Raw genomic sequence first — 26,578 nt, forward strand, 5'->3', positions numbered from 1 at the left:
ACTGTGAATATCACTTGGAACAATCACTTCTATCACCACACCATCTTCTGATGCATCATCAGCCACTAAATCCTGTTCTTGCACCAAAACTTTAGGTTTGTTCTCACATTCGGCATGTCTTGGCTTTGGGATCAGTTCGGGTTTTGAATCACAAGGACGAATGTCTGCTCTATGGACTCTCTTCACTGGTCCTCCCTCCAGGGGTTCCACTGTGTATGTTGTTCCCTGGACATCTACCACAACATGGGGAACCGGTTGCCAAGCATCTTGGATCTTGTTTCGACCAGGAGGTCTGTTTCTCAAGTACACAGTCTGACCCAGCTCAACTGGCGGACAATACACTTTTTCGTTGAGCTTAGCAATTCTCTCAGCAGCTTTACGCTCACAATACTCCTTTGCTCTTGCATGGGCTTCTCTCAATCTTCTCTGATGGATCGCTAACCAGTCATGCTTAATCACAACAGATGACTCTTGTCCAAGCAACGCATCAACAGGAAGATGAGGTTCAACTCCAAACAACAAAAAGTATGGCGAATAGCCAGTAGTGGAATGTGGCGTAACATTGTAAGCATACACCAACTCTGGCAAATATTCAGGCCATTTGCGCTTCTTTTCTGCTGGAAGGGTGCGAAGCAACTCGTGTAATGTCCTGTTAAATCTTTCACATTGTGCGTTTCCTGTCGGATGATAAGGAGTAGTTCTACTCTTCTTCACTCCGTAGAGTCTACACAGCTCAGATATTACCTCACTCTCGAAATTCCTACCCTGATCAGAATGCAAACGTTCAGGTATTCCATACTTCATAAACCAATCTCTCAGCAACACTTTTGCCGTGGTTTCTGCCTTCTGATCACGTGTCGGAAAAGCTTGCGTGAACTTAGTAAAAACATCTGTGATTACCAGTACATTTTCTCTCCCATCTGAAGCTGGATCTAGAAGAGTGAAGTCAACAGCTACTACCTCAAGTGGTCTACTGGCCAAAAATGCCTTCATTGGAGGATGGATCTTTGGATGTGGCATTTTTGTTAACACACAGCGCTCACATTTTTTAATCCACTCTTTCACATCTTCTTGGAGTCCGACCCAGAAACATCTCTTTCTGAGAAGTTCTATAGTACGCTCACTGCCTTGGTGACCCATGGAATCATGGACACTTTCCAACACTCTGGATTTCAGACATTCTGGCACTATAAGTTGAAAACATTCACCATGTCTTACATCTTGAATCACCCTATAAAGAAGACCATCTTTCTCTTGAATGTGTGACCAATGTTTCAACAGCCTTAACACGGGTTTTGACAGGTCTTTTCTCTCTTTGAAATTGGGTTTTCTCTTTTTGTCCCAAAACTTTCTAAACATACTCAAAACGACGTCTTCAGATTGAAATGCATGTAACGCCTCCTTTGAGTATCCTGGTAAAGTCGGGGTATTTCCCTGACTTATCGGGTGAACTAATGGAACTCCCTTTTCCATAGCTCTCATCTGTCTGACTTTCAGGGATTCCAATCCAGCAGTAGCTAGTTCAAGTCCAAGTGAGGTCCCTTTGGAGATCACATTACATATGGCAACACAGCCATCGTACTCCAAATCTTCAGACTCAGGCTCCCCTGCTAATGGGTGCCTAGACAAAGCATCAGCAGCTTTATTGCTACTACCTGGACGGTACTGAACTTCAAAATCAAAAGCGGCCAGCTGTGCCATCCACCTCTGTTCTATTGCTCCCAGTTTAGCAGTATTCAAATGACAGAGAGGGTTGTTGTCCGTAATGACTGTAAACTTTGAACCCAATAAGTAACCACGAAACTTTTCTGACACGGCCCATTTCAAAGCCAGTAGTTCAAGCTTCATGCTACTATAATTCTTGTCGTTTTTCTCAGCATTTCTCAAACGACGACTGGCATAAGCAATAACTCTCTTCCTGGATCCTTGTTGTTGGTACAACACAGCTCCTAATCCCTGATTGCTAGCATCGGTCTCAACAATAAAAGGACTGGTGAAATCAGCAAATCCTAATATTGGAGCAGTCGTCAGTTTCTCTTTCAGCACTTCAAATGCCATTTGACACTCTGGCGTCCAAGATTGACACATCATCTGGTTCACCTGAGATGGATATCCAGCATTTAGGCATCTGTTCACTAAGTCATGAAGTGGCCCAGCAAGTCTAGAAAAGTGTTCCACAAACCTTCTGTAGTACCCACAGAACCCCAAAAATGATCTCAATTCCCTCAGGGTCTTGGGCACTGGCCACTGTTTAACTGCGGCTATCTTTCCTTCATCTGTCTCGATTCCCTCCGCTGAGATCTGATGTCCTAAGAAAGTGACTTTGGACTGCAAAAAATGACACTTCTTAAGTTTCACCTTCAGACCGTTGTCTCGTAACCGCTTTAAAATCACTTCCAGTCTCTCAAGATGCTCTGAGAATGTTTCAGAGAACACTAGAATATCATCCAAGTAGACCAGCATAATCTGGAAAATCAGATCACTCATGGTAGTTTGCATTAACCGCTGGAATGTTGCAGGTCCGTTACAAACTCCCATGGGCATGCGCAAATATTCAAACAACCCAAAAGGTGTTGAAAATGCAGTTTTGCAACGATCGCTCTCCTTAACAGCCACTTGGTGATAACCACTTGCAAGATCAATTGTCGAGAAGAACTTTGAGCCTTGCAGTGCATCAAAACTCTCGTCAATCCGTGGTAACGGAAAAGCATCTTTCTTAGTCTTCTGGTTGAGTTTACGGTAGTCCACGCATAATCTGATGCTTCCATCTGTCTTCCTCACCACCACCACAGGGGATGCATAAGAACTGGTGCTTTCCTGAATTACTCCTTTTTTTAGTAACTGTGAAATATGTTCTTTAACTTCATTGTACTGATTCGGTGGAATGCGACGATAAGGTATGTTCACTGGCACGTCATCCACTAGTTCAATCTCATGGGTGACTCGATCTGTGTAACCCAAGTCATCATCAGTCACAGCAAAGACTTCAGGAAATCTAGACAACAATGTTTTCAACTGCAGCTGCTCTTCTTCAGTACCACCAATATCCAATTTATCCAGTAAACTCTCAATATTAGGATTGGACTGACTGGGTGAATGAACTGAAACTTCCTCTGTACTGCAGGAAACACGCTGAAATTTCACATTGACTTGAGTCTCTTCATTCAAACATGAAAGAGGTGAAAGTATACCAAGCCGGGTTCTAGGATGCAGCCACACATCCTCCTGAGAAAAGTTTACCACCTGCACAGGTACCGTATGACTGCTAACCTCCACTACAGTCGGCAGGACCACCACACCACCTGGCAAAGGAACTTTTAATGGCTCTAACAAACTTTGACAAGCGACTTCAGATTTCTGTGGTGATCCTTTGGCAATAACAGTAACCACAGATGCTGCAGGGATATAAACTTGATCTCGACCTGCCACTCTAGACACTGTTTGTCTCCTGATCACACACTCCTGTGTCTGTTGAAAAACACTTCTCCAATCTGAATCAAGTTTTCCTTCCAGAGTGGTCTCAAACTCCTCATGAACCAGCTGACGACATTGACTAATAATGTTCATTCCAACAATGATGGATTCAGACGCTGTGGAGCCGGGTAGGTCTTTCACCACTAAGAAGCCACAATTTGGAATTCTGACACCCACTGTCTCTACGGCCAGCTCTAGATATCCCAAATATGGGATCTCCAGACCGTTTGCCGCAGTGAGTCTAAGCCATCTAGCTGTAGCTAACATGTCCTCATCTGCACCACACAAATGCTCACGAAAAAAGGTTTCAGAAATTGTGCTCACTTGGCTTCCAGTGTCTAACAAACATTTAGTTAGTACACCCCCCACCTTCATCTCCACCACAGGACATGTTCCAACTGCGCGAGACAACAACTGATCCTGTTCTGAGCTGGTTTCTGGTGACTTTATTTTACGTCCTTTCGTCAATCTATTCCTAACAGAATGAGACACCTGACTTCCATGATCAACAACAGCTTCTGACTTGTCAGAGTTCTTACTGCAGTTCCTTGCTATGTGTCCCTCCCCTTGACACTTGAGACATATTGGCTTTCCATCTTCAGTAAATTTTAATTGCGTTCGATATTTATTACGAGGTGGAGCTCTTGTACTCATTGCCTGAGTGGTAAGTGACTTGACTGCAGCTGTCAACTCACCTATCTGTTTCCCTTGCTCAGCCACAACTTTGAAAAGTTCGTCCACACTCACAGATCGTCGTTCCTCCGACCTAACTGCAGAACATCTGATATTTCCATCCAAACTGTCAGAAACCTTGCTTCTGCTCTTTAAACTTTTGTTTGTGGTAGTATCTTCCATTGACCACAAAGAGGCTTCTTCCCTGACATCAATCATTGAACAGTCTGGGTGTGATCTAACAAACTTTCGTAGCTCTCTTTTTAGAACTGGATCTCTCAGACCTTGAATGAATTGGTCTCTCAGTGTTTGTCTATCATCAGCTACTACATTGGCATCGTTATTCAACACAGATCTTAGCAGCTGACATAAGGCGTGTGAATATTCAATCACATCTTCAAAATCCTTTTGCTTCCGATTATAAAAGTCCTGTAACAGTTGTGTAACACATCTCTTGTCCCTGAATGCTTCAATGAGATATTCAAATAAGTCTCTTACATGAGTGGACCCATAACTGCTTCTGAGTCTTACTTCCTCTAATGCTGATCCTCTGAGCAATGACACAACAAAATCATACTGATCACCTTCAGATTGATTTCTAGCACGCAGAACACGATCTACTTCTTCAATGAAGTCATCTACTGTTCGGCCATCTTTGACATAATCACCACTGAACGGTGTGATATGACGTTCCCGGGGAACATAAACATAAGATTTTGTCTGTGCATCTCGACTCAGGGAGGCAATAGTGTCCATGGCTTGTTGATGTTTCCTTTGCAACTCAGCAATTTGTTCTTGCACATCAACATTATCAACTTCAGTCTCTATCTCCAGTGATTCCATGATTTCAGTTTTACTTGCGTTGTAGGAAAGCCGTGAGTCGGTAGGAGTGATGAAATGGTTCAGTCCTGTGCCCCAGTGATGTCACGTCCTCGCTGAATCCTTGGCGATGTAACGTCCGGAAGTTCCTCTCAGTCTGCTCGGAGTTCTGAACACCTCCAGCAGCTCCAGGACGTTCTCTCTTCTCTGCAGTTTTGTATACCACTACCGGTGATTACTATACTGTGTTCCACTTTTCCAAAATAAAACTAATAGATAGATCCCACTTCTGACACCAAAATATGTGGGCAAAAAAAACAGAACTGGACAACAAATAACGTTTGGGATCGTTTATCTATTAGATCCTCATAGGATTTTTTACATAATAACAAAAAGATGAAGAAAATGAACCTGACACACTAAAACAAACCGGTAGTGGTATTGCAGAGGACACTTTTCTCTTTTGTTTGAACCGCTCTTAATCACACACGTGTGTCTGCTCCCGTTCACTGTTTTCTTATGATGCAGGATGACAAAACACTGAACACACCGACGTAGACTTCAGCACTCATTCTCTGCAGGCTGCTCAGACTGACGTAATGACGCAACACACGCACATAACACGGTGACATCTATAACTTTGTTAAAGTGACACTGAACATTTTCCAACTGGTTACAAGAGTACAGTACAGTGTTCTCAACGCTCTTTCATTCAAGTAGAATTTGCATTTGGTCATTATACACAGCCGTCTGGATATTTTCATGCTGCTGTTTGTTCTTTGCTGTTTCCATGTGAGCTGCTCCATTATATTGAAACCCAGAATCTTCCTCTAACTAACACGATTCAGTGTCAAGGACGAGTTACTGTTTCTTGAGTAAAGCAATAAAATCACATGAGTATATTTACTTCTACTTGATTTAAAGTAACTTTTCTCGAGTGCGGTTTTCATTCGACCGGTCTCTGTTGACAGGTCAAGGCTGTAGAGTATAAGAAGCATTAAACGTTAAAATTCACAAGGCTCTGTGCCTTCGAAAAGCCCAAAGGGTTCAGGCGATGGACCAAGACCCAGCAGCGACAAATAAATAAGGTTTTAATCCGAAATCTATAGAACAAGGGTGGCTTCTATAGGTGCCTAATACAAACATCAAAGTTGGTGGCACAAACATTTGACTGGCTTCTCCCCACGGTTCCGGAGGGTAACCATGCTGGCCACGGCCAGCGTCGGAGGAAAGAGGATTAACATGGAATTAAAGGTCTGATTTTGGGATGTGTTAACCAGAGCGGAAATTTATGAACCTAAATCTGCTGCTGAAGGTTTTAGATATCAAACCTTCACCCCTTTCTCTGCCTGCAGTGTCTGAATCCAATTCGCAGAGTGACTGATAACTCTGTTCTCTCTGGCTCTCCTGCTGGAAAAGGCTCAACAGAGGCCGGGCCGACAGGAAAGAACAGACAGAAATATCCATTGAAGAAGCTCAGACACTTTTTTTCAAGCTGTATCTTACTTGAGTTCGAAGTGAAGCACGGATCCCTCATGGATCCCCGCGATGCTGGAATAAGTGTATCATCATCAAAGGGCTCAGAGGTTTTCACTGAGCAGCCGTGGCATTCCGAGCGGAAAAGCAAAGTAATGGTTGTGCACCCTGGTGTTTGCTCTAATATGAAGATGAATTGCTTTGAGAAATGCTGATTACTTTCATCAATATTTACATCGGAATACACAAAATATTCATATTGCCAAGTGAGGAGTTCTTAGAAGACTTGGAAGCTAGCTGTCTGGGAGCACCATGGGTTCTAAGAGAGTGTGCTCTCTGTCACAGTCACACGCGTTGTTGTGCGTCAGTCCTAAGACTTCAAATGTCCATCCATCATTGAAGTCACATTTAGGCTCCTTAAATGTGGATGTTTGGGTTGTGACTTCGCATCATATAACAAAGTGCATCTGGAGATGGAAAAATAACAACATCAAATTAAAACATGATGTTATTTGTGTTATTTGCATCAATTGTTATTATTTATAACACATTAATGCCTTTTGAAGCATTTGAAAAATCACTGATTTCAATGAGCCCAATGGGACTCTAGGTGGCAGTATACAATTGAAATTTTGCTGAAGAAGAAACTTCAGTTGTTCAGCTCTGGGTGACATGATGGCTCAGCTATTGAGCTCAGATGTTTAGCCTGCTCTTATCATGAGAAGATGTTTCTCAGGTATTTTTAAAATCCAGGATAAATATCCAAACATGCAAAAACCTACTGAACAGCCACCTGTTACTTACTGTTATGTCATATCCGATCTTTAATAATAGTGATTTTTCTTTTCTTAATAAGAGAAAAACATCACTGTTGATCTGCTGTTGCTTTGACAACTCTAGTTTATTTAGTTAGTTATTATTTAGTCAGTCTACTAATGTTCTTTTGAGACTGTCTTTAGACATTTATTTTCCCCCACACAAACTATATATTGGATGAAGAATCATTTGCTTACAACATGAAACATTAAATAATACCTGTGCCTCACCGGGGCATTGAAGAACCAAACAACTCTTTCAAATGCTTTCCAAACTCTCCTCCTTATTTTACATATCACGGCCAAGATAAACAGCACCTTGTGTTTAAATACAGTTACTGAATGCCCTGACAAAAAAACAATTCCACAAAGGAAGCCATGTATTTCAAAAAATATTTGGCAGGGGGTAGAAACTACGTGCACATTCATCCGGACAAAGAAACATCTTGTGAGAGGGCAAAGACGAGATAAAGGGAAACATACTCTGGCAGTATACAATGGCTGAGACTCTGTCAGAGTGTCAACAGCCGTCTGGCCATGATTGAATCTTACTGTGGTGGGAATGAAAAGCAGGCTCAGACTGGTTGTTCTCAATGTAAAGTGGCCGCTCTGCTTTGTATAACATAAAATGAAAGTGTTGTAGGGAAAATAAATGTGGAAACAAAGGGATATAAAACGGATACCACCCCAAATCAAGAGAGTTGGACATCATTTATTTTCCATAAAAATGCATTTCAATTTCTTTGCAGCCGAGTGTGAAGTGGCCAGGATGAGGATCAGCACCTTCAAGTCTGAGGCCATGGTTCTCGACCGGAATAAGGTGGTCTGCTCTCTCCGGGTCGGTGGAGAGTTCTTGCCCCAAGTGGTGGAGTTTAAGTATCTTGGGGTCTTGTTCTCAAGTGAGGGAAAAGGGGAGCATGAGATTGATGGACGGGTTGGTGCAGCGGCAGCAGTGATGCGGTCGCTGTATCGGACCGTCGTGGTGAAGAGGGAGCTGAGTCACAAGACGAAGCTCTCGATTTACCGATCGATCTACGTACCCACTCTCACCTATGGTCACGAGCTTTGGGTAGTGACCGAAAGGATGAGATCGCGGATACAAGCGGCTGAGATGAGTTTCCTCTGCAGGTTGGCTGGGCGCACCCTTAGAGATAGGGTGAGGAGTTCGGTCATCCAGGAGGAGCTCGGGGTGGAGCCGCTGCTCCTCCACATCGAGAGGAACCAGCTGAGGTGCCTCGGGCATCTGATCCGGATGCCCCCTGGACGCCTCCCTGGGGAGGTGTTCCGGGCATGTCCTACCGGGAGGAGACCCCGGGTTAGACCCAGGACTCGCTGGAGAGATGATGTCTCCGGTCTGGCCTGGGAACGCCTCGGGATCCCCTGGGAGGAGCTGGAGGAGGTTTGTGCGGACCGGGAAGTTTGGGCTTCCCTGCTCCGAATGCTGCCTCCGCGACCCGACCCCGGATAAGCGGCAGACGAAGGTGAAGGTGAAGGTGAATTTATTTTTGTACAGAGCCAATTAATTAAAGGTCAGAGGTGTTCAAGTCTTGCAGAAGGTCCGAAAAGTGCCACGGATCTTTGGGAATGAAGACGAAAAGTGTTCTGCTGCTGACTGATCCCCCTCAACAGAGCAAGCCAGCGAGCCCTGTGAGAAGTACGTTTTGTTTACCGGCAGACTCCCGAGCTTGTCAGTCTTTTAAATGAACTCTCAGCAGTGGAAGCCACCTCCCTGGTCGGACTAAAAGCAGCCTTATCCATCTCTCCCCTCATCTCCGCCTAATTTTCTCTCCCTCTGACGGAGTGTGAGTCACCATGGGGAGAGCAGAGACAGATGAAGCAGGTCCTCACTCATTAGCATGGGCAGGATATTGCAGACAAACCTGCGAGAATCGCTACAAATGCAGCGTTTCCCGTCCCACATTACAGTAGTCATGGAAAGTTTATCGCTGCTTGCTCTGAGTGAAAGGACTCTGCGGTTTTTGTAAGCACTTATTTGCACGTCTGTCTTCTGCCCAATATTGATCGTGAGCTTCCTCCTCTGTATGTACAGTGAGGAGGCAAACACTGAGTGGCATTTACTAAAGCAGGCCGACGCTCGCTGGTAAGAGGCATTCCTTCCACACATTGTTACATTTGAGTGTAACCATGGCAACAGCCTGTCCTGCACAAAGATCATTTGTACTATTGTTGATCACTTTTAGTGCTGATAAATGGCTTTAAACCAGCAACCTTATGTTTTACCTTCATTTCATTGGGGGATAACAGGGTCCCTAGTTAGAGACTCTGGTGTGAGCTGTATGTGGTAAAAAAAAAAAAAAAAAGTTTGTCCCAATAACCAAAGTGCGAGTCCACACTTTGAACTTGATCAATGGCTGAACCATCGAGGTGGTCCGAGCCTGAAGCAGGAGCGTCTCTACAGCAGGTGGTGTCCACAAACTCATTTGTTTTATAACTAGCCCTAATATGTGTGGCCTAGTGACAAAAAAAACAATCTCATGGTGGCAGATTAAAATTCACAGAGCGCAAATTTATAACTTTGCACGGCTGCCCTCCGCAGCCCGAGATGAAACACCAAGAACCTCAGTCACCTGCCTCCAATGCAAATCTGCGCTACTGAACAGCCCTTGTTCAAAAGGTTCGATCCAAACAAAGACCAGAATAGTAGCCAACGCTAATTTGGACGCTAAAAGACTTTACAGTCAGTTTAAGACTCTTAACTTAAGACAGAATCTGAGTTGTGATTTTTCATATCACAAAACAACCAAAAATCAACAACAGCCAATTTCAACCTGATGAAATTCAAGCAACACTTGAATGCAGACCTCAACCAGTTAATTTTTTATCCAGTCGAAACCAGACAGATAAGAGTGTTTTGACAGCTAATGGAAAAGAAAGAAATGCATGAGCAACTTATTTAATTTAAGGTTGTTCAGCGGCACACTGTCACATTAGAGACATGCTTTGCTTTAACTATACAAGCGGAGGGTGAGAGCTGAAGACTGTAACAAGCTGTTACTTGGTATCATGGTCAACTCTGTTGAAACAAAACCACGAGAAACAAGGACAGAAAAGAAAAGTCAATCCGCAGTCTACAAAATATTTCTCAACATTGAAAGAGAAACAAGACTTTATATTTGTATATGAATCCTCAGTGGAAGAAAGACTTTAGTGAAGTAAATTCTAAACACGCACCTTCCACATTCATTCCATCAAATTTGCATTCGGTCACGGAAGCCAAAAATACGTGGCGTCTTGTGCCGTCTTAAATCACAACTCCGGATCACAATCAGTTCAATTACCCTCCAAATTAATTGATCTGTCACAACAGCAAATTGAGTAATGTTTGAAAAGTCACAGTGACAAATGAGTCGCTCCGAAGCTTAAGTTGCGTTTTTGTACCGCTAATGCGATGTTTAGCCGAGTCGGCCATTCTTTCACGCTTCATTATACGCTGGGTCATGGACGACAGATGTTCCACACATAATGAAAACACAAAACTCAGTGATCTGCGGTTACTGAGTGGGCTGTCTTGAAAACAGAACAAAAAAAAACCAAAACTAAAAGCTCAGCATCAAAGAAACATGATGGATGATAATGTAGATTATCTAGACATCAGTAGCAGAAATAATGAGATTTGAGATTATTTCCCGGAGTTGCTGAAGATTGTTCCGCCTAAGGACACATGCAAACACACTTCCTATCTTTTTTGCCATCACTACACCCCAAATGGATAACACTGCAGCTATATTTGCAGCGATGGCAACATGCAGGCATCACATAGAGGAGGTAAGAAAAGTCCCTTAAAAACAACAACACCGCTTCACTAAACAGCATCATTGAAAGAGGTCGCGCACGTCATTGGAACATCTACTCCTCCATCATACACGGGTGAGAATGAATGTCTACAACAGAGGTAGCGCCACACCTCCACCATATAAAAGTAGCTCCCAGAAGATCAAAGGCTGGAGACTCTCGCTGCCGACAGCTCACCATCACCTTCTGACATTTGAAGCAGGAGCACTGATTCAACAGGCTGTACGAATCGCTGTCAGTCAAGTGCTTTATAGATCACTGACCTTTAACTCCTGCTCTGTTCATGTCAATACAACAGAGCAATTAATTCAGTGAAAAAGGTAGAAAGTGAGCAGGAATTGCTTCATTTTCCCTCATCTGGAAAGATGATTTCATATATAATAGAAGTGTTAACTGAGAAAAAAAATGTTTAAAAAGTATCCAGATGTTCATGTAACTGAGCATCCCAAAACTAAAATATAATGTAAATTCTCATCAATAGAGTGCAGCGGACTATTAGTCACAAGATAGACCGATAGATAGAAAATAGATCTTGTTCATAAATAGACCACACTTTCTCAACACTAAGTCAGTATTAGCTTTTTTTTTAAGGTTCTTTTTCAGGTTCTTATTAAAGATAAAGAAAGGGAATTAAAATGGATGAATTTTCCCTAAACTGGTCCTTCATTTCAGCTCACCTCACAAACATGGAGGAGAAGCGGGAGAAAGTGTTCGGCGTCAGAGCCTCCGCCTCACCTCAAATAATTGACTTACGGTTTAATTGCTCCACATCAATCAGACAATTAACTAAACAGGCTTGCAAAACCAATCTGTTCAGGCCACTAAAGACTTCTGTCAACTGCCCAAAACTTTCCAGAGAGCACTGTGCGACGGTTAGCATTCCAATGTCTGCTTTGAGTTCACTTTTTTCTTTGTAGTAGAGCGTTTCCCATCAGGGGTTCCTGCAGCAAGTCAGCCTCCTGCACCTCATCTTGATCCTCCTTCAGAGTCACTCACATCCTCTTCACATCCTCATTTACTGCATCCGTGAGCCTCATTGGTTGTCTTCCTCTTCTCCTTTTACCAGGTGCCTCTGATGCAATATTCATCCAACGCATCACTGCCTCTCCTCTGCAACGTTTACTATCACATTTTGTCAAAAAAGATGCACTAAATGGGAATTAAAAAAAGGGAGATTTTTTTTTCAGCTGGGTTGCTGATGATTTATGCTCAACGTTGCATATGGATCTGGATTCGGACGAATCCTTCTGTCCTTGCTATGCGTTGTTTTTGTCTGGACAGTGGTACCTCAGTTTTTGAACGTCCCGGACTTTGAACAAATCGGAGTTCAAACAAAAATTTCGAGATTTTTTTGCTTCAGATTTCGAACGAAAATCCAGACCTCGAATGCCCGTGAAAAAATCCGGAATAAACATACGTGTGCGGACCGATCAGCTGACCCATGACGCGCACGGAAGTATAGTGCGTGATCAATGTCTGTGACATCCTTAGTAAAGGCTACATTTTCATACGTAAAGGGAGCATAAACAGGCCTTAAGGCAGCGGCTCTGGTCACATGATTACTAAAGGAGATCCAGAATCAGCGCATCACTCTGATGGTTCAACGAAGTCACCGTCCTGGAGTGGTTAAAACAGCAGGGAATTCCTACATTAAAGTCAACTCATACATCAGAGTAATATCAAGTGATTCAGCGAGGTCTTTTTTGTATTGCCATTGAAATGTTTCTGAGCTCAACAGTTACACGAAGGGTTAACTGAGCTAACTAGCTCTCAGTCATTCGGACGTTGATGCTTATACACATTTCAACAGTTCAATCTGATCTTCGACTGTCTCCAAGTATGGTGAATGTGTTGAGGCTTTTGTCAAATTTGATGATGGGAGGATATGTGGGGTCCAAACGCTCTGACATTCTTTGAGCCATATTGATTGGAAGCATGCATTCTAAAATGAGATTTGAGTTTGAGATGGTTGTAGCACTGCATGGCTTGATTCAGACTGGGTTAGTTGAGTGTAGTGAGTCGCTGTAATGGACCTTTTTTTTTCGCCAACTGTGTCCGTGTTTGTGGCAAAGTCACAGCATTTGGAAGTGCTGAGGTTTATGTTCATATAAGTGTGCATACCTGATAACTCTCATGATATTTGTTGCCATTGTCAGATATGCGGTCGCTTCAATATAATTGAAAAATCGACCGATGTTTTTCCGGCTAGCTTCAAAGAGAGCCAGAGGGGTCATGACTACTGCACTGGCTTCCGTCACCTGAAGATACCAGGTGGAGGGTCTGCAGATATGAACCATGGATGTGTTGCTGTCGACTCCTTCATATAAATCAAAAAAATAGAAATGCCATCGACATTACTGTGTTTTAAATATTGCTCATCCTTTGTCTGAGCAGTTGCTTTTGCAATTGCTTTGTTTTGTGTTTTTGCCACCTTTCTGTCACAGAACTGTACATGTGTAATGACATTTAACAACAACCGGAAAGCACATATCACTTCCACATTGTCCTCCCTATTCAGTTCTCTTCGACTTTTATTTGGCGAGGGACCTTTCTGCGGACGGCACCGCTGGTATTTTGACTATTAGATGGTGATGGGTCTAATTAGCCGCTGCGTTCTCTAATTACCAAAGTGTGGGCTTTCACAGTCGAGCAGGAGCTTAAATGTCAATGGAGCCGACTTTGCAGCAGCTTGTTAAGCAAAACTTGGACTCAAGTCTACTTTGCAGGAACTAATAATCTCCATTCCCACACACCTCCAGAGTTCCCGCTCAGGTCTCACACATTGGTTTTCATGTAAGGGCGTTGTTATTTACTGAACTCCATGACAGAGCACATTTTCTTCACACTGGCCTCCCAAACTCATACAAATTATCTTGGCCACAAAAAGTCCTCATCGCTGCATATCATCTTTAAAAATCTCATTTATGATACTGTCTTGTTGTCAAGGCCATTGTTCATCTACAGAGAACAGCTTGTAGCTGCTTTCAACATGCCGTCATTTAAATAACTGATAATAGAGAATATAGAAAGAGACTTTTAATGGGCTGTGAAGTCTCTGTCAAAAAAAAGTGGCAGTTTACATCTTATAATCAAAGCGCGGTGTATCGTGTGAGAGGCCGGATGTTTTCCCTGCCTGCATGCCAGAAGTGTTCAGTTCAGATTCAGAGGGAAATAAAATGCTGCGTCAACAGAAAAGTGGTTGGAGTCAAGTAAAGCATTATGAGAGTGATTTTTACATGTATTTATAGCAAAATAAAAGAGCTTTTTTGCAATGTATAACGGCAGGTTTCAGTAAAAATAAATAAATGGCTGGCTGTAGAGGCCATGCTTGGGGTAACCATGAACACCAAACCTACGCCAGCGGTGGTTGGTGAGGCCATTAAATATATCGCCACTGGAGGACGGAGAATTTCCACCATTGTTATTTCTTCTTCGTGTCACATTAGCTGCGTATCAGGTAGTAACAGCACCACTCCTGGTGTCCGGTGGTACTGCTCGGTTTGGTCTGTATCCCTACGCTATGTGGAAACGTGCAGAAATACGGACAGCAGGTTCCGTCTGAATCCAGATCCATCCGAACAATTTGAGGCCATACATGTTCTAACACAAATAAAACGAAAAATGATCACACCAAAGGCCACCTCCACCATGACAAGCATTGTACAATAGTACTATAGTAGTACTGTGTACCATCAATTTCACAATGTTTGTTTTGGCTCAAAATTAAGATACTGATCTCAAGAAAGTAGATCACATGCACTTGTTGATAATGTAGCTCATGAAGAAAACGTGGGCCTATAAATGAGATTATGAATCCCAAGTATTAAGCTGGAAATTTTAACATTTTAAGAAAATATAAGTAGATAAAAGGGAGTTTAAGGAAAGTTGGGAAAGTGGGTGTGATTTTGTGCTCCACAGAGCAAACCTTCATGTATTTTGACACGAACAAAAGAGAAGCTTTACACTTCTCCTCTGCGGAAGGTGAGGTAGGTACACTTTTGTTCAGGGTTCAGGGAGAGGTTAAAACAAGCTCTAGATGGTCAGGAAGAAGTAGAAGAAGACCGGGCAATAAAAGTGGTAAAAGAAACTGCAAAGAAAGGGAAGAGAAAGGAAGACAGGGAAGAGAAAGGAAGACAACAGAGTATCAAGGAAAAGAAGGATTCTAAGAGCTGTAGTAAGTATACACAGTCACATCCCTGAAGGTTGGGCAAATACTAGTTGAGTCCAGGATTAGAAGAGTAGTCGACATTTGTATGGTTTCATGCTGAGAGAGAGCTTCACAGATCTGTTGCATGCGCTGAGGATCCTCAGTGTGTCTTTGTGGATCGATAGTAAGCCTGCGCGAGAGTTCCTCCAGAGAAACTATGTTATTGTATTGAGGAAGTAAGCAGCATCGGTGAAGTATCTAAGGGTGGTGTAGGAGAAAGGACAGAGAGGACTGCTGTTGGAGGGCTTCAAAGTGAGTGAAAGATGACAACATGGATCACATCTATGGGTCAAGTTTGTCACCGTTACACACTGACAGATGAGGTAAAGCAGGAATCTCCATGGACCATGATGTTTGATGACCACATAGTGATCTGCTGTGACATTTTCATCTGTATAAACAGAGAAAAAACATTCAAGAGTTGTGGGAGTACAACTGGATTACATCTATAGTCCTCGCTGTTTCACGTAACTCTGTATTGTGATCGGGTGCAACGTGTTTCAGTACGCCCGTCTGCCCTTCAGCTACTCTACTACTACTACACCACTTGCACAGCGTCTTCACGGTTTAGCACAAGGCTGTGGCGCCGCATGACGCCACAGGCCGCGTTGTAGTCATCTATGGCATTTGTGAATTCTGCGTGGGTTTCTGTCTCCCAGTTAGGCGGTAACTCCCTAAGGCCTTCACTTAGGTTATAAAGCAATGGTCCGTAGAAACAATTTACATGGATGTAACTCCAGTTCTCGGAGATATAACTGCTGGCCAGCTGGGCCTTCTCTCTGTTGCTGGGTCAGTTTGTTGTAGCAAAAGTTTATAAACAGGGCTTCAAACCTTCCCCAGTTAGGTGGAGAGGATGTGAAGACCTTTGAGATTTGTTTCTGCCTTGTGTCTAACAATATTTGTTGTCTCTGCTCACAGCCTACCTGGCCAAAGCAACAACCTCTTGCTGTTTTTTTAATCAGATCTGTATTTTATGGCGTAGAGATGGAAGATTCTAGCTGTGTGCTAAATCAACTGCAGGTCAAAGCTCAGGTACTCACACCGTGAACTTCAACTCCAGCAATCATCTCCCGCCAGGCCAAATGGTTACTGGTTTGTGGGCGTTGGGTGGCAGCATTTCCTCGCGGGCTCAGTTCAGTACAATAGAAACTTGTGCTTCCACTGTACTAAATAAAGTTACGAAAGGGATTTACAGTACCTTCGAAATTTCTCTCTTCAGAGAAGTAAATACATCAGCCAAAAGTGTCAAAGTATCAACTGAGAAATGCCAGTGCAGCAAAACTGGCTTCTTTCTTGCCAATTCCAGCTCAATCCACATTAAATTTTTTTCTATTTCTAACAGAATTCAGGTCAAGGGAGGTCCAGTCCAGAGGCGTGTCATATTGCAAGTAGAGGAAAAGAGAAAATACATGGGGGTTTACACAACACCTCAGGGAGAAGCTGACTTTGATTCCAAAAGATTAAGTAAGTACATTACTTGTCGACTCAGTGGGAAGCGGGTTATCTTGAATGCAGATTTTGTTTTTGCCAACTATTTTCTAATGAACTGTGTTTCATGTCTGTCTGTGAATGTGCAAATGCAAATGGATGAATGCTGATGTTCTTTCATCTAACTTCACTGAATTTTGTTTTTAGCATCTGAATTTCAGTCTGACTTCCGAAGGATCTCTTGCTGACATTCCACTTGCTTTAAATGAAAAGAGTACAGAGAAAAAAAGTTGACTCTGCCTCTGTCGATTTTTACATTGAATTGATTTTCATCCTCGAAGCAATCTGTTTCATGTAATGAAATGATCCATTTGTAATTGGTTCATTTTGTTTTGAACTGGCATTGTAACTCATTTCTTATCTACCTCCATTTCTCCTTTAGCATTTGCATCTTTGCTTCTCCTTTGGCTAAAATAAGGCGTGGGTGTGCTGTGGGTTGACGTGATGCTTGATCTCCGAGATGAAATCTGCAGCTATGATTGAACAGGTTGGTTTTGTCAACTAAGGTCAAGTGAAACACTCCTTCAATGCAATGCATCTGAAGATAAGTAGGTAACATAGCTTTTATTATCAATTTCGCCAAATGCATTGCACACAGAGGATGGAAACACAAACCTCTATGTAAAAAAAAACATTGGTGTATCAGTTAAGCCATGGGGTGGCCTTTTTTTCACATTTTATTTTATCTATTTTAGTTATAGACATAAAAGAGCTGAGCGCAGAGGAGTTCAAATGTCTTGTACAGTGTCCTTTATAGCTTGATTTTCCACAACAGCTTATTTAGGCAATGATTCGTGACTGAGGCAAGGAAAAACTGCCTCAACCAAGCACCCCAAGCTCCACCCACCATGAAAGACTTTGAAAGACCCACAGGGCAGAGACCCTCGTGGTCATAGAGGAAGCCGTGCACATGCTCTGCAGCAGACGAGCAGCAGCAAGGGCGAACCATGGTCAACCCATAGCGGCCAGCGAGGCATGCAGCCCATCCTCTTCCCCATGGTATAATATATTGTATACGTCGGAAAGTGGACTTTTGCGTTCTATACTGACGCTGAAGTCAGGCTTCATTTCTGTGTCATTTCATAGATTGGTTTCACTCCTTCTTTGGGTTCTTTGGATGAAAGTCATTGCATTTGTTGCTTAATTTAAATATCTCTAAATGTCAGTATCTCAACAGAAATCCCTTCTTTTTTGTTCAGATACTCAAGTAACCTAGTTAAATATCCTGCTTTTACAATGATGAGGCATGATCCTCCAGTTCATCGGTAGAGCTTTATTTTTACTCAGTCTTGCAGCACGCAGTGACCACCTAGTTTCCAACATATCCCAGCACATAACCCATTTTCCTCTGGCCTCATTCAGTTGTATTGGATTGGATCATCATGTTTTGTGGTCTCAGGGTTATGGGTCAATCATCTGGCTCATATAACTTGATGAGTCTCCAACGGACACTCTCAGGGCAGACATTAGGATATATTGTGTAATCCATAACAAAGGACACGTTCACATTATAACCAGGACGCTTTATGGTTAATAGGCATGTTCCTTTCCACTCTTTTTTGAGACTGTCATGAGGGGAGAAGATATTACTTTACAACACAGGGAAGATGGGGAAATGCATTTTATTTCCCCCCCGAATAGCCATATGAAGCATCTACAGTACTTTCAGTGCTGAACGCTAATATATCATAATTCATTAAATGAATAAAGAATTGAAGTCACTACTTCAGTCCAGCCTCTCAAGTTACATAAAAAAAAGTAGGTCAGTCTGCTAGGGGCAGGTAAAGATAGTCTACAGCCAATATGGCAGGTCACTGTAGCCACTTTATCTTCTCTGAAGTATATTAAACGCAGACGAAGATTTGCCGACGCTGGGTCCATCTGATCCTTCAGAGGCGCTATGAGCTTGGTGAGTCGTCAATTGAACCGACTTCACCATTTTCATCATAAAATTTGGTACCTGATCGGTTGACGCAACTTTTTCAACTTGCATTATATGCGACAAGTGTCTCTGAAAACACAGTGAAGCCCATATTGTAGCGCAACTGTTTGTAATAAGTTTCTTACGTATTAACGTAAGTAATTGAGTGCTTTAAACTTACAATCTTACTCTGTTTGGTGAACCACCAGAGAAGAAACGGGCAGATAAATGGGCTCTAGCTTCGCTGCTGTTTTGCGGTGATACATCTGTTAGCTAACATATGCATGATATGATGAAAACTGTATGTTGACGTTCACGTTAGCCTCTATGCTAGTCGACGGTTGCTAGTTAACAACATACTCATCAGTGGTGCATTGTTAATTTTGTTGGACACGGTAGACGCTTTAGATCACGAACATGGCAGATGAGGAGAAAGAAAGCAAATACAAGGGTAGTCCTTGTTACGAAAATGTCCCAGTTTGTCCTATCCCTGACTGTTTTTAAGTAATGTTATTCAGTTCACACTTTGGTATCCTGGGACTCTATCCGCACTTCATCTTCCTCTTTGAATCAAATTCAGCGCCAGAGCCCCCTCGGTTTGAAGGGATCATTTCAAGTGAGGAACGGCAAGTGCCCTCATTCGGTCCTCGGGGCATTGGGACACACTACACTTACACATGAAGCGAAAAATGAGCGTTAGGGTGTGAACAGCGACAGGCCCATAATGGGCCCTTTTTATTGCACGTACTAAACCACACGCTAACTTTTTTTGCGTTTGCTCACTCCAAAAAATACATGACAAAAATCATTTATAAAGTCACTTCCCAATGGTTTGTGTCTGTCAAAATAGTGTGGCCGGGCGAGTGCTTTTGAAATTATTCAACGTTTGCACATAGACATTGTACTGACAGCAAGCCCATAACAGTGAAGTGGGAAGGAAACGCACTCATTTTTTAACTACTGAGGACTTCAGTCTTGGATTGACATACCCAATGATTGACGGCACTGGCACCAGCCACAGCTCTCTCTAAAAGGCCAGTTAAATCATCTATGGCATGCATGCAAAATATCGCAGATCACTGGCATCTCTGAGTTGCAGGTAATTTTCCCAGCCATTTCCCACGTCTCTGTCTGTCAGTGTGTAGAGTGTAGAGATGACACTTTCAAGTCCCACTGATTAATGTGACTGTGAGGAGAGATTTTATTTTTTTTTATTTTTTAAAATAAATCATTATTTTGTTTATATATTTATTCACTATCCCACCAAAAGCACCCTGAGTTTACTTACTCTCAATAGTGCCCATTTGTTAAGGTACTAAATAGCTCCACTGTCATTTGGAGAAAAAAAAAAATTGTCTTAACTCACCATAGTCGCTCTCATAGAAGATGATGAATTTCTGCCAGTAGAGCTCAGAAACCAGGTTGAGCAGGACTTCATTGATCCGAACGGGCGGTCGGGCGGCCAGGGTGTAGCTTTCGCCGTCCGGACTGGGGTTGAACTGACAGGCGGTTCGAGGTCCACCGTCACCATTTCTCTGGATGAAGAGGTGGGGGATATGCATCGCATCTGTAAGCGATTGCAGGGCACTCGCCGCTGCGCAGCCCGTAGACGTCACCAGAGCCAGAATCCCTTGGTTCATCAGCTCGCATGCTGGAAAGAGAACGGAAATGAATCCAACATGTTAAGAATAATTGAGGGCATTTTAGAAACATGAGTACGGAGAAGGAAATCGGAGCTAAAACTGCAGATTCAGAAATCCCAATGAGTTCAATTTCCCAAAGATTTTTGAAGCGCATGTTCTCTGCTGGAATTTACTGTATGATGGGCAGAAGTGTGTCCTGAAAGGATTCGGTCTGAGCTTCTGCAGTTGACAAAGGATCACAATGGAATAAGGGGTTGGAGAACATATTATTACATGTAAATGAGGGATTTCCGTCGTGGGCATCGGCTGATCCAAAAAGACACATGCTATAAGGGAAGTTAATAACCATCCTTATAATAATACTTAAGTTGTCACTCTGCGGTCGAGAGGAACCACTTCGGTATGGAGAACCATGCGTGGATACTTTGGAGCCCGAAGAGTCAGACCACCACCATTGAATCAGTCAATGTAATGTGAAAGTCACAACAAAGTTTGGAGGGTTTGATCTTGTCCTGGTTAAAGGGACAGGAAATTCACAGACTTGTCATTATTCAGATTTTACTGTGTAACGCTGCTGCCAGAGTTCTGACCAGAAGAAAAAGAGGGGCCGCGACTATCCTGCCCTGAACTCTCTTAATTGGCCGCCAGCTGCTTTTAAAACAGATTTGACCATTTCTTTATGTCTCTATTTAAAGGACACATTCATCTGACGCTTTCTCATATCCTCCGGCTCCACCTCGGTGTCCCTCGGGAATAAAGATCAGGCGCTCTTGGACTGAAACTGGGCTGCAGCTCAGTCCGAGTCACGCAGCTTTAATACATTACAGCTTCTTAATTACTTGAGCTGACTGAAGAGGAGTCTGATTTTAAGTCCTTTATGCTCAGCTTTAATTTAATCTCCCTGGCTTGTCAAACTGCCTATGGAGCATCACCGTTGTCTGCATGTCATTGACTGTGATTTTATTTTGAGTCTAATGGAATTAACTTGTTTGTAAAGCACGACCTGTCAAGTGTGAGTTCACCCCTGAATGTTGGTGCCTTTAAAATCTGCCTGCAAACATCACATGGACTCCAAATCTAACGTGAGTCACTGTTCGTGAGGAAACAATTCTATTAAAATCAAAATGAAAGATGGCATTTAGGGATTATGTTGCTGTCTACCTGTCACAGAGAGGTGTAAAAGCTGCACTAGTGATCCTCTCTGATGACTTGTGGAAGGGTAGGACAGCTCAACAGGTTGGCTGTCTGTATTGTGGCAGAGAAAAAAAGAAATTTTTAAATTAATATGAATCCAACTGACTGTTAAACTCTATATGCCCCCTCAAAACAAATAGTAGCCACTTTGATAGATCGTGTTCAGGACCAGAATCTCTTTGGAAGAAGAGTCTTCAGGGTCCTCTCCAGGATATGGTGGGTTGACTCCAGTGATTTATTCAGATCCATCCTTCGACACTTCAATCTGTGCGGTGAGGTCGAATCCTCAAGAAATCCTCCAGCAGCATCTTGGTGTTATTGAGGTTGAGCTAGAAGCGGCATCTGACGCTCGACCCCAAAATATTATGGGACAGGGATTCATGTGTGTGTTCCCTGGTATATTCGGCAGGCAATAATGCACACGTGAGCTGAATTGGTGACATTGTGAGTGTGACTGAATCACAAAATAATGCAGGTGCATTTACAGTAGAAATGTTTCAGAACTAACTGACATCAAACAAAGTCACGTCAAATTACTCTGGTGAGTAGAAAGTGCTAAGGCATCCGTCATTGTGGTCCGTTTCAGGTACTACTTCTGCTGGGTTCTCAAAATGTAGCAACACAAATGATTTAAAAGTGGCACCAACATCTTCTGATTTCCTCCTGCTTAATTCTATTCCATTCTAGCCTCAATAGACCTAGAAGATGGGCATTACTGCCCCCAACAGGTCACAGTGTGAAGTCCCTCCCTGGCTGTGAGACAGCTTGAAAATGAAACAACAGACTACTCTCAGTCAATACTACTGTCCTCCTGATATGTGAAAACATTGCAGACTTGTCAGTCAGACTTGGACTGGCCACCGGGACCAAGCAGGAGCCCTTCCAGATGGAGGGCACCATCCTCAGCTTCAAGCCAAAGGTGCTTAAACACTGCTGCCAGCTGTTCTGCACCAACCCCCTCGGGTTGTCATCCACTCCTGTTGCCATGCTGGTCCTAGCCATCAGTGCCCCACTGCTTGTGTCGATTGTGGTTGAGTGTTGTATGTGAGGGTGTTGGCATGTCCGAAGAGCCAATGGAAAGAGGTAATCTGGGCAGGCGCCTGCAAACAACAGACCTTGGTCGTTGAAAGTGGGGAAGAGGATTGTGTGTAGGCGGATGGAAGCCGCCATTGAAATGATTGTGCTCTTTTATCCACTCCACTGCTCTGGCTGTCTTTTTTTTTTATCGACATTATAGAAGAGCAAGCCTGTGCTGTGACATTCATGTGCCGCCGCTTTCACCGTGCAATGCTAGAATCATAGAGCAAACGCAGCATCGCATAACTGGCTCACAGAATCTCCATCTGTGTAGACAGAGAAAATATCCTTTGATCCTCAGGAGAAGAAATTCAGCCTTGAATGAGTCATGCCGCAAATGAAGGAAAGTCAAGTCATATAAAGGCGAATTGGAACATTACAGAAAAGTTGCATCTAGAAGTGTTCTACAAAGAGGTCACAAATCCTTTAAGAATTTGGGGTGGGAGATGCATCACGACAAAGTGTGAGGTGCCCGGTTCATTGTCGAGGTGAGCATCCAACTCTCAATAGTGATCCACAGTTTCACTCACTGGGTCACACTTTCTATTCGTGAAATTAGGATCCTGTTTCCATTTGATTCTTATGTATTAAGATGCCGGTCTACCAAACTGTACCCACTATTGGTTCTACCTCAAGCAGAAATATGTCTGATTGCGATATTGTGTTGTGAATTGGAGGAGGCTAATGACACGTTTGCAAAAACGCAAATAGCACCATTCATTTAGTTTCTCATTTACTCAAATTGCTCTGATCACAAAACATGCTTCTGAAATGTCTAAAACCTTCCCAGAAAGAGAAGATTGCTAAAAATGTCATCCCGCCGTGTGCACTGGGAGACACAGGGTTCAAATCAGTTCATTTGTTTGGCTACTGCAGTACAAGTGGGATTCATTTCCACATTATTGTGAACATGCTTGGCCTGTTTCCAAGTGTAAACGCAACAACTCAACGACACAGCAGCAGAGGCAAAAGAGTGCGTGGAAACAATGAGAGCAACTGCCGGCACATTGGCTCCCAATGCCGCCACTAGTTTTGGATCTGAGCTCTGCCAACTGCAGCCTGGTAGGCGTCATTGGTTGCCGTACTACCAACCAGCTGCAGGCGCCGGTTGAGGAGGCCTTAAACTCCTGGGATTTCCTTGGAGCCGCTGCTTTTCGGTGGCAGTTTTCCCTTTGCATTAAGCGACACATTTGATTGTGTTGTTTGTGTCCCCATTATTACCTGTGCACATACATTTTGTTGCCGTTGATGAACTCCTGAGCTCATCCTGAACAGTGCTATCTACCATATCAAGACAGAAACTGAGCTGCTGTGACTTTAACTTTGTGTTTCCACATGAATGGACTTGAATACCAGTTTGAGAAGCTCATCGGAAATTGTCAAGTACAAAACACTTGAATCAATATCCTGAAAGGAAGCTGCAGTATCGCGTATTAATAGAACTGTGATCTTATTGTAAATCGCAGTCTTGCGATTGAGACCGAATCTTCTGACCTAAAACCAAGTCAATTTGCATACCGTCTCCCTCAACATGATGTAGAACAGCGAAACAGCCAATTTGCCACGACAGGAACGCAGCATGAATCAGATGCAAATGCAAAACTGCTTAAATGAAGGATATTAAATTTACATCTAATTGTGAGTCGCTGTTATGAGTCGCATAATCATCAGTGTTTTCAGGGATTCTGCATACGACACACTACAAACCATAAAAAACGAAATAAATATTCAAGTCCTCGCGAGCAGCGGGGGGTCATCATTCCTGCAAAAAAGCAGAGAATATTGAACAACTGAATGTTCTCCCTACATTTCATAATCACAGCCAATCACGTCTGTTGGAGAGTAACGTAGCACAGAATGGAGGAGCTGCAGCTGCATTGAAAGAGCTTTCCTCCGTATCGAGCTTTTTGAGAAACTCGTATGCCGTGAAAAATGGGAACTTGAGGAAAAAAGCTAAGTCTGTGAGGTAAAATCGATCATGATATCACAAGAGGTGTGAAGCAGGAGAGGAGAGAAGACGTGTTTTGGATGGGGTGGCAAGGATGAGCTCGGGGAAGTAACGGCAGGATGACCAGGCAGCTGAATAGAAACATGTTTGTTGCTTCTCCACAAATGAAAAATGTGCTTTAAATTTTAGGATGAATAAGTCTATTTAGTTAGGAACGTCTGTGATGGATGGAGTCCATATTGGGTCCTCTGAAGTAACAGTGCTCGCGTGTTCCCAGATGTCAGGCTGAGGGAGAGCACTATTAATGTGACAAATGACAATTTCATCTGCCCACTGCAGGCTCACAACTAGATTAAGTCAGAGTAAATCATCAGCCGAGGATAAACTTGGAAACAAAAATCATGCAGAGGAAAAAAGAAAATGGCAAAAATAATGTCAAACAAAGCAGGGCAAAGCTAAAAGATAATGGGTTATTTGGAGTCCGAACTGTAACCAGATTGTTTTTGTTGCTCTACCATGAATGTTTTCTGTCAACTGACTGAACTAGAATATTCAAAACAGGCCTATAGAACCTCCAATCGTTCACCCATTAAGCAGGATACTTCTGGGTGAACAGTGCTAATGCTTTGTTTTAACTAAGACTAGAGGTTTTCTGATGCAATGAAGTACAAGCGACTTCAAGAACTGTAAGCTGAGGATGGCAGGAGTGGTGCCACACAGCCATGGTTAAAAAAGAATGAGCAGAGAAACTGATGCACTTGAAAGATGGAGGATGAGGGTGTTTTGTCTTTCCTTAGAGGCCTTATATGAAGACTTGGAGTGTTAAGTTCATTTTTCAAAGGTAGTTGTTGCCAGGCCTGACCGAAATCTTTTTCCTGGATTTGTCCCTGTCAGAATGGAATACACAATCTTGTGGAGCTAAAATGTATATGCCAAACTTCTTCACTCCTATGGCGTAATATATTGACTTAAGGAAAACGGACTTCCTGTGCTGACGCCAATGGCAGCTTTCAGTGTTTCATGTTGACGCTTTAGGCTTTCTATTGAAGCACATCCCGCCTTCCGTGACATAACCTGACGCTGTGGGAAGTGGATCACATAAAAGAAAGACAGAGTTTGGGCTTAGGTAAACCATGGGATGGCGCTCATTTTGTTGGACATGAAACAATGCCTACTCAAAGCGCCTCAGATGGCCGTGTGTTTTAGTCACAACAAGGATTAGGGCAACGTGAGGGCAATCCAGTGAAGACGGGTTCTGAACGACTTTTTTTACTCAGTTGAAATGCCTATGCTGCAACGTGGAATGAGACAGCTGTCAATATAAGACGAAAAACCATTGGTGTTCCCAATGCCAATATATTACGCCATGAGAGTGGTGACGGATTGGAATGTGATGTTTTTGCCTTGAACTTTATTTATTTACTGAGAGAAGGATTGTGACATCACATGGTTTCAGGTGCGCATTGGGAAATAAAAATGACTTCCAAGATGACAGGTGAGTGAAATTTGCTTTTTGCTAACAAAGAATCAGCCACTGAAGGAAAGTTCTATGATGAATATTATCGATTTATTAAGAGCAGGACTGAGCCCTGTGATACACAAAGCTATTGGGCCCATTCAACCACTTGCGGCAGTTTTAGTTTGCTGTATCTTCAGCCATTCAAACAGTGTTTTAAGCTCCATTCGTTTCTTCATCTCAAAGTCAAGCTCAAAACCGAGGGGATCGTGAAGCAGCATAGATTTCCGCAGTCTTTATCAATCCATACGTATAATTCCTTGCTCCTCTGCTGCTCTTAGTAGATGTTGGCTAAAGTGCATCCGCCACCATTTTCGCTGGGTAATGGACACCGTGGGCCCATTACACAGCCCCGTGTCGGGTGACGGGAGGGAACATGCTCATTGGCATGGATGATAATGGCGGAATGATGATGGTTAAAGGTTTCCTGTGAAGTGGACTTGAGCAATCATTTATTTTGCTCCGACTATTGGACACCTTTCATCTGCATACAGCGGACACGGTGCCTTGTATTA

At 43.0% G+C, this 26,578-nt stretch overlaps 1 protein-coding gene across 3 annotated transcripts in view; it reads right to left on the reverse strand.

Moving 5' to 3' along the window:
• The window catches only part of grid1a (glutamate receptor, ionotropic, delta 1a), a 273,218-nt gene that overhangs the window by 106,710 nt on the left and 139,930 nt on the right, over positions 1 to 26,578 (reverse strand). For all 3 annotated transcript variants that reach the window (XM_053876097.1, XM_053876098.1, XM_053876099.1), the window contains exon 4: positions 20,052 to 20,336. In XM_053876097.1, coding sequence (XP_053732072.1) covers positions 20,052 to 20,336 — 285 coding nt within the window. The remainder of the gene's footprint in view (positions 1 to 20,051; positions 20,337 to 26,578) is intronic.

This window comes from Synchiropus splendidus, chromosome 9 (genome assembly GCF_027744825.2).
Source record: "Synchiropus splendidus isolate RoL2022-P1 chromosome 9, RoL_Sspl_1.0, whole genome shotgun sequence".
In the NCBI taxonomy this organism is placed as follows: domain Eukaryota; kingdom Metazoa; phylum Chordata; class Actinopteri; order Syngnathiformes; family Callionymidae; genus Synchiropus; species Synchiropus splendidus.